The sequence below is a fragment of the Rhinopithecus roxellana genome, chromosome 2 (genome assembly GCF_007565055.1).
Source record: "Rhinopithecus roxellana isolate Shanxi Qingling chromosome 2, ASM756505v1, whole genome shotgun sequence".
In the NCBI taxonomy this organism is placed as follows: Eukaryota; Metazoa; Chordata; class Mammalia; order Primates; family Cercopithecidae; genus Rhinopithecus; species Rhinopithecus roxellana.
In genome coordinates this window covers 184,731,579-184,748,817 of record NC_044550.1, presented here as the reverse complement: position 1 = coordinate 184,748,817, position 17,239 = coordinate 184,731,579, and the positions used below count along the sequence as shown (strand labels likewise).

At 37.5% G+C, this 17,239-nt stretch overlaps 1 protein-coding gene across 2 annotated transcripts; it reads left to right on the top strand.

Annotated features, from left to right (window-relative positions):
- The first annotated feature begins 340 nt into the window (after positions 1 to 340).
- AMTN (amelotin) lies at positions 341 to 16,298 on the top strand. Of its 2 annotated transcripts, XM_010383945.2 has the most exons (9): positions 341 to 426; positions 535 to 603; positions 4,478 to 4,561; positions 5,555 to 5,620; positions 6,569 to 6,658; positions 10,450 to 10,485; positions 10,912 to 10,938; positions 14,619 to 14,880; positions 16,010 to 16,298. In XM_010383945.2, exons 2-9 carry the CDS (start codon positions 550 to 552, stop codon positions 16,018 to 16,020), a joined length of 630 nt encoding a protein of 209 aa, XP_010382247.2. In that variant the 5' UTR covers positions 341 to 426; positions 535 to 549; the 3' UTR covers positions 16,021 to 16,298. The 2 variants fall into 2 exon arrangements, with proteins under 2 accessions (XP_010382247.2, XP_010382251.2); XM_010383949.2 differs by lacking the exon at positions 4,478 to 4,561 and having other exon boundaries at positions 352 to 426.
- The last annotated feature ends 941 nt before the right edge of the window (positions 16,299 to 17,239 follow it).

The following is a 17,239-nucleotide window of genomic DNA, read 5'->3' as shown; positions in this document are numbered from 1 at the left end:
AGAACCCTATATTTTGATGTTTGATTTATGTGTTCATACATACATGATAAAACACGTACATCTGAGAAATTATTTGGGAAGAAGAGGGAGGTGAAGAAGCATTTAAATTATTTTATTGTCTGCATCTTTTTTTAATTACATAAGGTATGTCTCCCTGAAACACCTTCTATTCAAATGGTAGACATTGGGTAATATCGTGTCTGCAGCTAATAACCCACCTAATGAAGTGTTGGGAAATGAAAAAAACCAAATGATTTAACAGACAGCTAAATCCTGATTGGTCTCTCAGTTTCCAGTCTCCTGGAACTGAGTTTAAATTTCTTCTACAAACACATACATCATTGAAGGGTAAAAATTTTCACCAGAGTAAACCTGAGAAATCAACTGGACTTTAAGTATTATAGATTTTGCTTCCTGGACACAAAGGTAACATTAATTGACCATGTTTCAAGTAGAACATTCGTTTTTAAAGTATCATTTTCTCTTAAAAGGAAAAAAATACAGTGGAAGAGTAACACTGTTTTGTTGTTGCAGGTAGCAATTTGAAACATGAAGACTACGATTCTACTGTTTTGCCTTCTAGGATCAACTCAGTCATTACCAGTAAGTATGTTATGTTTGTTTTATATGCCAACCAGCTTCAACGGCATCTCTAGTTGCAGACCTACCTCTCTCCTGCCCTCCATCAAAACTGCTCTGTTTTGTGACTCATTCCCTGAGAGTGTCCAGTGTTTATTTTCCAAGGCAGAAAATGACAAGCTAATAAGTTTTTGGTACATATTTCAATGTACTTGTATTTTTTAAATGCATCCACTCCATCGTGGCAAAAGGTCAATTATTTTGGCAGAGCAATAGGCTAGAAATTAGGAGACAAATGAATACCTTAAGTGGATGATTATTTTATTTTCCAAAAAGAAATTTTTTCTTGGCAACTAGTTATTTGCTCATGAACAAAGATGATATTTTCTAATTTTTCTACTCAGAAACACTAAATATCTAGATTGTATAAATTCTTTAAAAAAAGACCACCAAAACATATGATACCAAAGGCGTATGATTAAAATGATCAAAATTTTTGACTTAGAACATTCATCATACATAGTATTCACATATAATAGGAAAAAATTTAAAAGCACTAGAACTCCAACATTTGCTCCATTATTTTGTACACATAGAGAAGAATGGTTTGGATCTCTAGGTGGACTTCTCTTTGACTGTTCAAGATGGTTCAAGATCATTAAGAAAAAAATTACAATACACTTGCTATAAAATAACAGAATAAAAGAAAGCATACTTAGTTGGGCCTCAAGCTTACTCAAAACTTCGGCATCCATTCATACAATCAACAAATATTTATTAAAAACTATATATGCCAGACATTGTGCTAGGTGCTGAAGAAACAATAGTGAGAAGGAAAAAAAAGGCATGATCCTTCATGGTGTTCACAAGGATTGTAAACATTAATCAATTTTTTTATTTTTTTAACTTTTTAATTTTTTATTTTTACCAGTATCTCTTGCCAATTTTTTATGTTTTACTCAAACGATTTTTAAAGAAATGTTAAATTATAAATAATAACTGTGATTAGTTATGTGAAGGAAATGAACAGGGTGGGATTATGCGGGGGGAGGATGAAACAAGATACGGTAGCCAAACTCCTTCTTACTTTATCGCAAATATAAACGTGTGTGTGTGTGCGCGTGTGTGTGTGTCCTCCTTGAAAGAAGTTGTCTGTAAAAGTTTAATTTTCTAAACAAGGTAAAGTATGAAGTTAATTTTTTTTATAGAACAAATGCTTCTTTCACTTCGCCAAATGCAATTACCGAAAGATTCTTCAAAATACAGTTTCTTTAGTATATTTAAATTACCACGTAATTGGTAAAAACTCAAAATCAGCAAAACTTTCCAGGAGCGCAACTCTCATGTGAAGTGGGCTGGGGTGGAGCAGGCCTGCTGTGCAGGCTACGGCAAATTGCTAATAGACAATGAGAACAGCTAGAGAATTAGTGGGGCAGGGCAGCAGGGAGGCGACACTGAAATGTCTATTCGGTATAGAAACAATACCAAATGAAACATCAGGACACATAGACAAGGTATTTTTTACTATTTGTAAATGAATTTACTGAGTTAGCATAAAGTTATAAAGAGTGAATCCATTTGCAAATGTGGACACATACAACAGCCTAGCAATTATTTTCAGTAGATCAAAAGTTTGAGGAAAAGTACCAGATGGAAAACATAATGTTAGAAAAAATAAATATAAGACAAATCAAAGTCACAGGAAGTGAAGGCCCTAGAAGAAAACAAGATTTTATTCCTCCAACAAATATTTGTTGAGTGCTTACTATATGCCAGACATGGATTTATCTTCTTGAGATAGATCACTGAATAAACCACAGTGTTGCCACCCTTGCAAAGTCTATATTTTAGCAAGGAAACAAATGATAAATGGTGAGCAGTCTAAATCTGTAGGTCACATGACAGGATAGGAGGTGGTGGGCACTACATAAAAAAGACCCCAGAGCAGGGTGAGATGGAGCAGGCTGGTGGTGCACAGTGGAGAAGGGGCAGACTGCATATTCAGGACAGCAGTCAGGTTTGGCCTCAATAAAGAAGTAGGTGAGAGAGTGAAGCCAATGTCCGGGGAAAGAACATTCCAGACAGAGGGAACAGGTGGAGGTGAAATTCTGAAGCAGGAATGGACTTTACCTGTCCCAGAAACAGCAAAAAGGTTGGATGGCCAGAGCAGAGTGAGGGAAAGGAAATGAGGTGGGAAAGATCAGAGAGCTACTGAGGGCCTGGATCATGAAGACCCTGTAGACCCCTGTGGGGTCTGTGGCTTTTACTCTGAGTGAAATTGACAGCCGTTGGCCAGGCACGGTGGCTCATGCCTGTAATCCCAACACTTTGGGAGGCCCAAGGTGGGCAAATAACTTCAGGTCAGGAGTTCAAGACCAGCCTGACCAATATGGTGAAACCCCATCTCTACGAAAAATACAAAAATTAGCTGGATGTGGTGGTGTGCACTGGTAATCCCAGCTACTCAGGAGGCTGAGGCAGGAGAATCATTTGAACCCAGGAGGCGGAGGTTACAGTGAGCTGAGATCACGCCACTGCACTCCAGCCTGGATGACAGAACAAGACTCCATCTCAAAAAAAATAATAGCAAAGAAAGAAAAGAAAAAAAATGGTAGTCATTGCAGGAACTCAGCAGAGGAGTGACAAGATTAGACTATCATTTTCACAGGGTCACTCTGGCTGCTATGCTAACAATAGATTGTGGGAGATGAAAAGACTTACTTATGAAATATATATATATACATACACACACACACACAAACACACACACACACACACACACAGATAATCTTAAAGCTGAAAGGGACCTCCTAGAACAGGTAATACCAACCTCTCCTTTTTTTTTTTTTTTTTTTTTTTGAGACATAGTCTCGCTCTGCAACCTCCTGCTCCTGGGTTCAAGCGATTCTCCTGCCTCAACCTCCCAAGCAGCATTTTGTATTTTTAGTAAAGACAGGGTTTCACCATGTTAGCCAGGCTGGTCCTAACATCCTAACCTCAAGTGATCCTCCCGCCTTGGCCTTCCAAAGTGCTGGGATTACAGGTGTGAGCCACAGTGCCCAGCCCCAACCTCTCCTCACAACTAAAGGGAAACTCCAATGTGAAACCAGAACTGCTCCAGAGTAACCTTAGATGACTCAAGGTCTGCTGCAGAGCCAGAGGGCCACACCCCTGTGCCTTCCAGGATGCCTCCAGGAGCAAAACCAGATTTGGTCAACCTGCCAAAAGAGAAGCTTTTTTATTTGGAGACTGAGAGCACTTACAGGGATCTAGCACTAGCTCTGCTGCTCACCATGTCACCTTGGGCAGTTTACCGTAAGCATCAGTTGCCTCATCTGTTAGACAAAGTAATACAACTAGACCAAATGTGTAGAAGGAATATTTTCATATCTAAAATTCAGAGATTTTTAATACACTAATAAAATATCCAGGCCAGAAAGAAAACTGAACTTCTGTTACAAGAGTGATGTGGCAGGCATGGCAAAAGTGGAAAGCTTCCTGAAAAGGTAGTAAGAATGATGGCAGCTTATCTCAAGCCCTGAGAAAAAGCAAATGTGCACAGAGCTAACGTACAGATTATATATTCATGTCCTGGCAAAAGATAAAGGCAGGTACAAAAAAGAAATGGGAGCCAGGAACCCCCACAAGATATCCCATGTGCTCAGGTGCATCCCAGCCCCCGTGCCCCCACACCATCCCACCCCTCCTGGGCTGGCATTTTTCCACTCTACAATTACATGTCCTACCATGCACACAATGTTTCAGGGAATTAAACTCCTCTAAAATACTCAAAGCCTTAATGTAGACATTTTTGCATTGGGGGCAACCTGGATATAAATGGATACAAAATCTTAAACACATTCCTGCCTCATCAAATATGTATTTGTTTTCACAAAAGCAGCTCAAACCTGCTTTGGGACTCCCTCCCACAAAACTGGCTCCGGATCAGGGAACACTACCAAACCAACAGCAGTCAAATCAGGTAAGAGTCCTACAAAAGGGAACGTGTACAAACCAGTAAAGAAAACACATTAAGACTGGTAGGTTTAAAATCAAAATTTACATGAAGACTGTACAAGACTGAACAAGAGAGAGAGGCTTTTCATTTGGGAGTAGAGAAAAGAACTGATACAATTTTCTGAAAAATTTGCAAAGGAAAAGTAAAGCACTCTAACTCTTTTTCCTTTTATTTAAATAATAATTTGGTTTAGCAGTGAAATCTAGTCAACTTTGAAAAGGAATAACAATGTCTATTTGCAAAGCTTGGTCATCTATGGCCTTGAGGTACTATGGCATTATCATATGCAGTATTTGCTAGCAATAGTAGGGAATCAGAGGTGATCTATAAAAAATAACTGCAGATTTCCTCCTGGTTTTGTGAAGTTTCATTGTTGTTGATGTGTTGATGTGTTGCTATTTAATCTGTTTCTTCAAAGCGTAAATACTTTTGAAAACTGCAATATCTTTTGGCAACTATGCTCCCTCCCACTTCAACTCTTCCTCTGCCGTGAAGGACCGTGGCTTACCTACTTCTACATTTTGTGTAGTACAATCAGATAACACTAGAGTCTAAAGTCTTCTCCTTAGTCAACAGAACACTCAAGTCAAGAACCACTTCCCCCTCTTAAGGAGACTGAATCTTACACAATTTGGGAACCCTCTTTAAGAAAAAGAATACAAAATTAGATATGTAAAATTAAGTACTGAAATAAATAATTATAATTGGATAAGAAATAAGAGTAAATCACAAATTTTCTGAAGCTGATAAGTACCGTAAGCTTGAAACATAGCTAGGGGACCTCCCAGGGCCACAAACAGGGCAATGCTACTGAAAGGCCCCGAGGCTTCATCTTTATTTACCTTCACGGTAAATCCACCTCTGACAGGAGTGTCAATTACATGAGGTTATCCACCACTGACAGCCTAAGGGAGCAGGCAACCTCTTGTCTCACACATCACTTTCAATCCCCTGCAGGTCTTTCCTTCTTTAAGTCTGATACCATTAACACAGATGCTCACACTGGGGTCAGATCTGCATCTGGTAAGTGATCTTTTATATTATTCTAATACCCATTGTGAAATAAATATAATGCCTAATGTTATGGTGGGGGGAGCATGCATATGGATGTGTATATCCACAAATGAAAACACACACATACTTATTCACGTAGATAAGTTGAAAGAGAGGAGAGAAGAGTCCAAGGGAGTTGGACATCATTAAAAGTTTTTCTTAGCAAGAGAGTCTCTAAACAGATGGATCTAATTCTTTCCTTCCCCAGTTTCTCTATCCTCTTCTCCTCCTCTCTCAATTCCTCCACCATACCTTCCTTAAGGCCCCTACAGCATCCCCACATCCACATAAACACTATCATTGCTATTGTCACCCCCAATGACAGGAGTAAACTGGAAGAGATAGAAAGATCTTCAGTGTCTTCATATAGAATATCTGTATAGATCTTCAGTCTTCTCACAGAATATCTGTACAATCTGCTTGGAAAGAAAAATAAGTTTCTTTCCTGACTTAAAGTGGACTTTTTTAGTGGTCAAATTTAAATATAGTTCATGTTCCAGACAAAATATGTATTCTGAACCTCATAATTTTCATACGTAACCTAGAGGAGTTAATTTCTTAATTGTAAAACAGCTATCAGAAAATTTTCAGAAATAATTGCTCTTGTAGCCAAAAAGGGAAAGCAAGGATACAAATAAATCAACTAAGTAATTCTCAAACAGAAAAGGTTAAATGCCAAAGAAAAACTTAACAGGGGAAAAGTTAGCAATAGCCCCTGTGGTTGTACTAGCAGACTAAATAAGTCTTTAAATTTCATCTTTGTGTCTAAGTATACATCCAATAGAATACTATGTATTTATATAGCAAATCCTTCCTTTAAATATATTTTATGTTTAGTAAAAACATTTTAGTTTCCTAAATATCCAAACTGAAAAAAAAAAAAAAAATACAATGAAAGTCTTCTTCCTTGCCCTACAGTTAAATCCTGCTGCAGGAATGACACCTGGTACCCAGGCCCACCCACTGACCCTGGGAGTGTTGAATTTACAACATCAACTGCAACCACATGTAAGTTGAACAGCTGGACTTTAGTTTTAATATTAGAGAGCATTTTCTCTCAGGGGAAAGCCTACAGTAGAAACAGAATTTTTTAAAGCTTCTTGAAAATTTTGCCCAGATTGTTAGCTGACGAATGTTCTACTGAACATAGAACAGTATTTAACAATCTGATTCTTAATGAAAATTCATGAAAACTTACCCAGAGAACTGACCATGCTACACCACAACCTCTCTAGAATATAATTTTAATGGAAAATAGGAAACCTTGAAAAGTTGGGGAAGATTGAAAAGTGAAAAATATATGGGGGGAAATTGAGAGATCCCAAGATTTTTTCTAGCATATTGTTTTCTCTTGAAGACCTTCTGGGTGACCAAGATCATCTCAAAGAAAAATTAAGAGGTGTATAAAGTTTATCTTCAGCAAATCTAATCGTCCCATTTTTGTGCCCTTTTTTTCATTCCCTCTTGAAAGTCCCCAAGGACTTTTCAGTATTTACCATTTACCACCTCCCACTATCACTTGCTTTCAAAAACAAACAAACAAAAAAAAAAAACCCTGAAAATCCTCTTACACTAAGATACAAACTTAAGGCATCACCTGTTTTTGAAGTGCTTGCATTTTAACACTGAACAAATTCCAAATTTTTACCTTCTTGAAACTTTTCTAAATAGCATAATAGGCTCCAGAGGGGCTGGGTGCAGTGGCCCATGCTGTAATCCCAGCACTTTAGAAGGCCAAGGCAGTAGGATCGCTTGAACCCAGGCATTTGAGACCAGCCAGGACAACACAGTGAGACTTATCTCTACAAAAATAAAATAAAATAAATAACTGGGCGTGGTGGGGCACATCTATAGTCCCAGCTACTCAGGAGGCTGAGGTGGGAGGATCACTTGAGCAAAGGAAGTCAAGGCTGCAGTGAGCAACGACTGTGTCACTGCACTCCATCCTGGGTGACGGAGGGGGATTCTGTCTCAAAAAAAAAAAAAGAAAAAGAAAAGAAAGCCTCTCGAGGAAAATACAATAATCCTTTTACAGCAAGACTAAGTTGTTTGTAGATAACTTATTCTCCCCAACATGTGACCTCAGCCCCCACTATCCAACATAATGGTCTAATTTTTTGTAGAAGCATTTATTATTGTGTAAGCAATATATGTTAATTATAAAGAATTTAGGAAATGCGAATTTTCTAAAATTTACATATAAGCAAAAAATAAAATAAAATACACTTGGAATCTCATTAGCCATAATCAAACACTGTCAACATTCTAGAGTATGTTCTTCCAGTCTTTTTTCTATACATATATTTTTAAAGAAAATGTTTTTGCTATATTTAATGTTTTGTAACATGCTTTTTTCCACAATTATATTTTGAACAGCTTTCATGTTTTAAAATATTCACTTACAATGTTGTTTTTAATGACCTCTTAGTATTCCATGGTATACTAAATTACTTATTATGAAAATTTGGGGGTTGTTCCAAAGTCTTTGCTTCTATAAACAACACTACAGTGAGCATCCTTGTGACTAAGTCTATGAGTATTCCAGTGACTATTTCCTTTGGACCAACTCTTAGGAATAGAATTTCTGGGGCTAAAGACACAAAAAGTATCTTGATAATAAAAATTTGGATCATAAAAGTGACCCTCTGAAAAAGATTTAAGATGCAAATAAAAAGAGACTCTCTGTAACAGGTGATCATAGTATAATCTACATACTGATTGCCCAGCTTCAGTCGCAGTTGTTGCCCTCCTCTAACCTTGAAGGTAGACTTAATACATCTTCATGTACCCCAGAGAGTATCCTCCTAAGTCAAGGCATTAGTGGAGCCTGGAGATGCTACAAAAGTTTCAGTATAGAGAGTTTCGCATTGTACACTCTCTATGCAATATTATAAATCAATCCCCATTTGCTGTGGGAATTCTTCAATGTCTCTAGGCCATGCTACCACCAAGGGTTCCCATACCTGACCTTCCCCTGGGCAGCTCTAGTCCCTCCTACCCTGCCTTTCCCTGTGCAGAGTGGCTTATTATCTCTGCCACAACCTGGACACCTACTGGTGGCTCGCATTTATCAAAGAAAAGTGAACCATGTTGGTGAACTCTAGAACCACACAATTTCTGGTTAAATGTCAGCTCTACACTTACTACTTATATGATGTTGGCCAAGTTACTTTACCACTCTGTGACTCAATTTGCTCAAAATTTAAAATGGGCATTAAAATAGAACCTTCCTCTACAGCTGTTGCAAAGATCAAGTGAGTAAATATATGGAAAACACTCAAAACAATGCCTGCCACATAGTAAATACGTGATGTGTTAGCTATTACGATTTCAAATAATTTCTCTACCGACAACTAAGAAAAAGAGTCCTCTTTATCATTATATTGGTAAACAATTAGATTACCTTTCATTATGGTTTTTATGTAGACATCTATGCTTTCCTCTTTTTATCTTTTTGTTCTTTCCACTCCAACTTCCCATTAAAGAAGAAATTTCTATTTCATCTTCTCTTAAATCCAAAATGTACCAACCAGTTTCCCATTGCCAACGTGAAGGCTAGTTGGGTTTTTTGTTCCTGTTCTGTTGCCCTTTTTTTGTCAGTAGACAAGCACCTGATTGTGAGTAAGGCTTTTTCATAAATGTATGTAATTTTTCGTTATTTATATTCCATAGTTCCATAATTCCTGCACCAACTGTCTTGGGAAACAATAGTTAAGAGTCTATTTCATAAGACTTTCAAATCTTCTGGTTTGGTAATTATGAAATTAAGAGTCCCATTTTGATGACTTTCCTGACACTTTGAATTTTCTATAGAAATAAGAATAAATTTTTAAAACCTTAGCTTTCTTTGACAAATTTCAGGCCAGTTCTCAGAGTAGCAGAGAGTACTGGAGCATGCCAACACCTCACTCAAACCTTTTTCATCTTTTTATAACTAAATTTATAATATTTAGTTATCAGTGACCCTTGAATTATTTCTTGCCTAGTTCTAAGAGCTATGCCAATGCCAGGGGTTATTGAGCAATATTCCCTATAATTGCCTTATTTTAACAGCAAAATGTCCAGGCAACTATTGCAAGACTAAATATCTATGCCTCAAGAAATCTTTGCATTTGAAAATACACATCACATATTTTAATGTGTCTTCCAAGATTGGATATGAAAGAAATCTGTAAATTTTAATATTATTGTTACTTGAAATAATTTTCAGTTTGGAGATTTCTTGAGACCAATTTCATTTTTTTCGTTCATCCAGTTTACTAACTTCTATCTTCTCAATGTGCTACCTTGAACTGGTTTCTAAATCTCTCTGGGACTGATCTTCTTTTTACAAATTGGAAAAGTTCCAAACTCCCATCCAGATCTATGAATTTATATCTATGATTATAGATAATACATTAGTAACAAATATCTGTTTAACAGATACTATATCGTTTTAAGAAGGTATCAATGGCTGGGCGCAGTGGCTCACGCCTGTAATACCAGAGCTTTGGGAGGCTGAGGCAGGCGGATCACGAGGTCAGGAGTTCAAGACCAGCCTGGCCAACATGGTGAAACCCCGTCTCTAGTAAAAATACAAAAAATTAGCCAGGCATGGTGGCAGGTGCCTGTAATCCCAGCTACTCAGGAGGCTGAGGCATCGCTTGAACCCAGGAGGCGGAGGTTGCAGTGAGCCGAGACCACACCACTGCACTCCAGTCTGGGCAATAGAGCGAGACTCCATCTAAAAAAAAAAAACAGTATCAATATTTATACCATGTTCCAGAACTTCTGAATGAATTTTTCTCTCATTTTTTCAGATGTTACCAATTTTTGTCACACAAGTTGGAGCCCAGGTAAAATTATGCTTAATAATGTCTTGATTTTAAATCACCTTGGTGTGAAATATTTATTCTTACCTCAATTCACTAGATAGTTGTGAGGTTTTCAATGTACTTTGCCCTGTATGGACACTGATAATCACAAGAGCTTGCTTTCTGCATAAGTTTTCTTCAATGAACATCCACTTAATGATAGAAAAATATATAATTTTTGGATGGAGATGATGTCATATTACTCAAAGAATGAATGTTAGCAGTCTCCCATCATATGCTGACTTGAGTTTTGTAATATAGATCATAAGGCAGTTTAACATTTTATTAGAAATGCAAGATCTCTATAACCTTTGAAAGTATTTTAAGTTTTCAAGTCATGTTGTACATATATTACTACAAATATATTAAAATGTGTCTAACCGTTTGTGTTTGTCTTTTTGCTTTTAGGGCACTATCCTAAGCTCAGAGGAATTGGTAAAAAGAAAAAATTTAAATACTATTTTAAATTATTTTTACTTCTATCACAATGTTTTCTGTCCCCATATAGTCTCTCTTGACCATAAATCCTGAATATGGTGTGTACTACAATGAACTGAACATTTTTATAGTTCCTTACATTAGATTATCCTTTCATTGTTTGGGGATTTTATCATACTTCTCCAGCTATTTTTCTATTAATTTGACTTAGCTATTGTTTCAATTTATTGCTATCAGATTCAGTTCTATCCAGAAAGGCAATGCACATTTTTTAACTTCATAAGGATTGCAGTCTAGGATTATAAACTATTGAAATGTATACAAATGTAGAATAATATAAATATTAACTTTTTACAGGAAAGATTAAATTCCTTGACTTGGATTTTTTTGTATTTTATTTTATTTTATTTTATTTTTTATTATTATACTTTAAGGTCTAGGGTACATGAGTACAACATGCAGGTTTGTTACATATGTAAACATGTGCCACGCTGGTGTGCTGTACCCATTAACTCATCAACACCCATCAATTCGTCATTTATAGCAGGTATAACTCCCAATGCAATCTCTCCCCCTTCCCCCCTCCCCATGATAGGCCCCGATGTGTGATGTTCCCCTTCCTGAGTCCAAGTGATCTCATTGTTCAATTCCCACCTATGAGTGAGAACATGTGGTGTTTGGTTTTCTGTTATTGCGATAGTTTGCTCAGAATGATGGTTTCCAGCTGCATCCATGTCCCTACAAAGGACATGAACTCATCCTTTTTTATGGCTGCATAATATTCCATGGTGTATATGTGCCACATTTTCTTAATCCAGTCTGTCACAGATGGACATTTGGGTTGATTCCAAGTCTTTGCTATTGTGTATAGTGCCGCAATAAACATACGTGTGCATGTGTCTTTACAGCAGCATGATTTATAATCCTTTGGGTATATACCCAGTAATGGGATGGCTGGGTCAAATGGTACTTCTAGTTCTAGATCCTTGAAGAATCACCACACTGTTTTCCACAATGGTTGAACTAGTTTACAGTCCCACCAACAGTGTAAAAGTGTTCCTATTTCTCCACATCCTCTCCAGCACCTGTTGTCTCCTGACTTTTTAATGATTGCCATTCTAACTGGTGGGAGATGGTATCTCATTGTGGTTTTGATTTGCATTTCTCTGATGGCGAGTGATGATGAGCATTTTTTCATGTGTCTGTTGGCTGTATGAATGTCTTCTTTTGAGAAATGTCTGTTCATATCCTTTGCCCACTTCTTGATGGGGTTGTTTGTTTTTTCTTGCAAATTTGTTTGAGTTCTTTGTAGGTTCTGGATATTAGCCCTTTGTCAGATGGGTAGATTGCAAAAAATTTTCTCCCATTCTGTAGGTTGCCTGTTCACTCTGATGGTAGTTTCTTTTGCTGTGCAGAGCTCTTTAGTTTAATTAGATCCCATTTGTCAATTTTGGCTTTTGCTGCCGTTGCTTTTGGTGTTTTAGACATGAAGTCCTTGCCCATGCCTATGTCCTGAATGGTATTGCCTAGGTTTTCTTCTAGGGTTTTTATGGTTTTAGGTCTAACATTTAAGTCTCTAATCCATCTTGAATTAATTTTCATATAAGGAGTAAGGAAAGGATCCAGTTTCAGCTTTCTACTTATGGCTAGTCAACTTTCCCAGCACCATTTATTAAATAGGGAATCCTTTCCCCATTGCTTGCTTTCATCATGTTTGTCAAAGATCAGATGGCTGTAGATGTGTGGCATTATTTCTGAGGGCTCTGTTCTGCTCCATTGGTCTATATCCCTGTTTTGGTACCAGTACCATGCTGTTTTGGTTACTGTAGCCTTGTAGTAGAGTTTGAAGTCAAGTAGTGTGATGCCTCCAGCTTTGTTCTTTTGGCTTAGGATTGTCTTGGCAATCGGGGTCTTTTTTGGTTCCATATGAACTTTAAAGCAGTTTTTTCCAATTCTGTGAAGAAACTCATTGGTAGCTTAATGGGGATGGCATTGAATCTATAAATTACTTTGGACAGTATGGCCATTTTCACAATATTGATTCTTCCTATCCATGAGCATGGTATGTTCTTCCATTTGTTTGTGTCCTCTTTTATTTCACTGAGCAGTGGTTTGTAGTTCTCCTTGAAGAGCCTTAACTTGGATTTTTAGTTCTTATGGCACAATATATCTTTTTCCAGCATCAGATAGTGATGAACTCTTTCTACACACATAAATAATTGGAGGGCTGTACCTAAATAAAGTTAATATCACCATTGCTAGACACTTCAATGCATTCCTCCATAGGTTCTTTTCTAGAGAAAATGACTTGAATTAACATGATATCTAAACATGACAACAGTACAGAATTGAGGCAATATTTGGAAACAGTTATTCAACAGCTTTTCTATTATGGAAAATGTAGATATGTTCTATATTGTCCCTAAATAATCACCAAGTAATGGAGCTAGTGTCTGTTTTGCCAACATTGATACATGAACATCCATATCCAGCTACTGAGGTTCTTCTATAACCAGCACTTTAGCATATCCTTTACATATGCTGCCTTCAACCTTCCCCAAAGCATAAAGCAATATTTTTGACCCAGCTTTATAGATAAAGAAACTGAGGTTAAAAGTTTAAGTAATTTAGGCCTCAAAAGCAACAATGACAAGAAAAGAGTGGATCCAGATCCAACGCCATTTTTTAAATCTACTACACTAATGGTTTTTCATTTTTAATACAAATCACAATAGCAACTACATTTTTCATGCAGCTTCACACACACACACACACACACACTCATGAAACAGCATTCACCTTTACTATATAGAATGCACTACTAGTCTACTGCCTGTTTTATTGTTTAATGATGACTGTCACTCACCTTTTTCACTTCAAAACTGTGGATATCACAACCCTCAGTTTGAAAACGTCTATACTCTGCTCCTATCTGTCATCTAGCATAAGTCTAATTCTGGTTTCAGTATCTCTTAAATGTAACATAGTGTTTCCCAAACTTCATTCCTTGCCCAGCAAATCAGGATGGCATCAAAAGCTGGTTTAAAAGGCAGATTGCTAGGTCCTGCTCCAGACCTGCTTGATCAGGATCTCTCCAAAAATGAAAAACTGCAGTAGGCAGGAATTATCTATCTATCCTCAAGGAACACACAATAGACAGAATAAATGTTTCTGACTGAATATTCCAATGCCTTTGAAAAATACATCAAAAAAACTTGAAGGGATGAGAACCACCAGGATTAATCTACTTGAATCAATTTTTCCATTAATTTTTAGTCTCATATTTTTTTGAAAAAATGTTGTGAGCAAAAGAAAGATTACATGTTAGCTTTAATAACAAAGATAAAGCCTATCATAATTGTATGGATTTTTCTGCCTTAATTCTACCTCCAGATCCAGCTGATAATAATAAACTGTTGTTCCTTTTCCCAGGACTGGCTCAATTCTGGCTTTCCCTTTCTGAGGGAAATGGAGCATAGCAAAGAGTCCTAGTATTGAATCAGACTAGGCTGGAGTGAGGGAGTATTTACCCTGAGGAATGCCAGGTCTTTGCTGTCTTCTCTGACTTTACTCTCTCCATCTTTTCATTGCTACCCAAACTTGCTCCCCTTAAAAAAGAAAAGGCTTTAAAATGTGTTGCTTTTAACTTTGTTTTCTGTTTGCCTCCCTCATTCCAGCCACAAATCTTCACGAGCCTCATCATCCATTCCTTGTTCCCGGGAGGCATCCTGCCCACCAGTCAGGCAGGGGCTAATCCAGATGTCCAGGATAGAAGCCCTCCAGCAGGACAAGCAGGTGTAAATCCTGCCATCCAGGGAACCCCAGCAGGCCACCTCCCAACTCCCAGTGGCACAGACGATGATTTTGCAGTGACCACCCCTGCAGGCATCCAAAGGAGCACACATGCCACCGAGGAAACCACCACAGAATCACCAAATGGTAAATTCTCCTAGCTTGGAACATAATTCTTGGCTATGAAAGTCATCTGCAGAATGGAAAAGAGGAATTCTTTGTCTTGCCTTGACAAATGCAGATCTTAGTAAGATTAGGCAGCCCCTTTACTCACTCACAATTGACTCCAGCAACGAGGGAATATTTTTACTCAGCTACCAACCCTCTGGTATTAACACTGAAGGAAGAATTTGTGTGAGTGTTTTCGGTTGTTTTGAGACAGGGTCTTGCTCTGTTGCCCAGGCTGGAGTACAGTGGTACAATCTGAGCTCACCACAACCCCTGCATCCCAGGTTCAAGCGATTCTCATGCCTCAGCCTCCGAATAGCTAGGCTTACAGGTGCACGCCACCACACCTGGCTAATTTTTGTATTTTTAGTAGTGACAGTGTTTCACCATGTTGGCCAGGCTGGTCTCGAACTCCTCACCTCAAGTGACCCACTCGCCTCGGCCACCCAAAGTGCTGGGATTATAGGCGTGAGTCACTGTGCCTGACCATACTGGCTAATTTTTTTAAAAACGGGGTTTTGCCATGTTGCCCAGGCTGGTCTAGAACTCCTGACCTCAAGCAATCTTCCCGCCTCGGCCTCCCAAAGTGCTGGGATTGCAGGCATGAGCCACCATGCCTGGCCTGAAAGATTTTTAATTGTTGGCATAACACATGTTCCATTTGGGGTCAGAACTGAAAATATTTGGAAGCAGACTGTGTTCCTTGCCCCAATACACACACACACGCACATAGAGGCTTATAGCAGACACACTTCAGTTCATCATGACCCTGTCTCCACTCACTGATGGAGCCTCAGAACCTTCCTACTGTAATACTGCAAGCAGCCACTAGTGATAGCTACCAAAGCAGATAAACCCATAAACCCATCTGCCGTTCTTAGATGGAACTTAAGAAATGTGACAAAAATAAGCTTTTCTTGCACCAACAAGCAAAGTTAATTGTTTAACATGTGAAAATGTCTAGAACCAAATATCCTTAGAGATAACTAAAGAATGATTTTATATGGATGCTCCTAATCCTGGAAAAGAAACTTTGATCTCAAGTAAAAAATATTTAAGTTCAATATACTTTTTATCTACATTTAAAATGTGTTTTATTTTCTTCCAGGAATTCAGTAAGCTGTTTCAAATTTTTTCAACTAAGCTGCCTTGAATTTGGTGATCCATGTGAATCTTTATCATTGATTATATTATGGAATAGATTGAGACACACTGAGTAGTCTTAGAAGAAATTAATTCTTAATATACCTGAAAATATTCTTGAAATTTCAGAAAATATATTCTATGTAGAGAATCCCAACTTTTTAAAACAATAAGTAAATGGATAAATTTGTCTTTGAAATATAACATTATGCTGCCTGGATGATGCGCATATTAAAACACATTTGGAAAACTGACTCTTTTTCTTCTTTGGAGATGGAAGAAGGTTGGCCCTTACAGAAACTACATTTCCTCAGGACACTAACATGATACTCCAGGTCTAGAACTTTCTTTGGAAGTAGGAAGCACAGCAGTCAAGAAGAGGACACCCAGCAATGTGAAGACAAATTCTGGTCTCTTCACAGCTACCTCATCATTCGCTTTCTTATAAGAGTCACAAATTTAATTTTTAATAAGCAGAGTACTTCTCAACATCTAAAACATATAGTACAAAAAAACTTATAAATCATATAATTCTGCCTATCCTCAAGTGTTTATATTCAGAACTCATCATAATGGCACTTAATGTTTAATTTTGGTATGCTTGAGTGTGAAAAATGACATTGAGAAAAGTAATCATAATCACTAAAGCAAACCAAGGTGATATTCTTGCTCCATTCACCTAAAAGGTAAAAGTTAACCTGATTTAAACTTATAACAGACCATTGCAGTTCATCTATAGTGAGGGGGATTAATACAAACTACAGTAGAGCCCCCAAAAAAGAAAGGTATGGATAGGGTTAATAACATTTCTCACTATATACGGCTCAACTCCATCAGTACGCAACAAATGTAAATATGCACCATGAAATATATTCCATGATTAGTGTGTCAGGTGGCTATAGATTTGCTAGTGGTTAATGATTTATTAGGCACCTTGTTTCAGATATGCAGAAGCTGAATAACTTACTTATAGACTGTCAAGGTTCATGACCAAATGAGAGTAAATTAGTATTCAAACTTCCAAAAATATTTTGCCACTTGTGATAATAATTAAAAGTGCTATTAAAGGACTTCCTGGATAACCATCTATCAAAAAAATATTCTTTCAGTTACTCAGGAGGCTAAAGCAGGAAGATCTCTTGAGGCCAGGAGTTTAAAATTAGCTTGGACACAATAGGAAGACCATATGTCTAAA

What these genes read in the sequence shown, in the direction of transcription:
- AMTN (XM_010383945.2), top strand. Translation starts at nt 550, where the DNA reads ATGAAGACTACGATTCTACTGTTTTGCCTTCTAGGATCAACTCAGTCA. An exon ending in GATCAACTCAGTCATTACCA is followed by an intron (nt 604 to 4,477) that starts GTAAGTATGTTA and finishes TTTTCACAAAAG; the next exon opens with CAGCTCAAACCTGCTTTGGG. An exon ending in TCACACAAGTTGGAGCCCAG is followed by an intron (nt 10,486 to 10,911) that starts GTAAAATTATGC and finishes TTTTGCTTTTAG; the next exon opens with GGCACTATCCTAAGCTCAGA.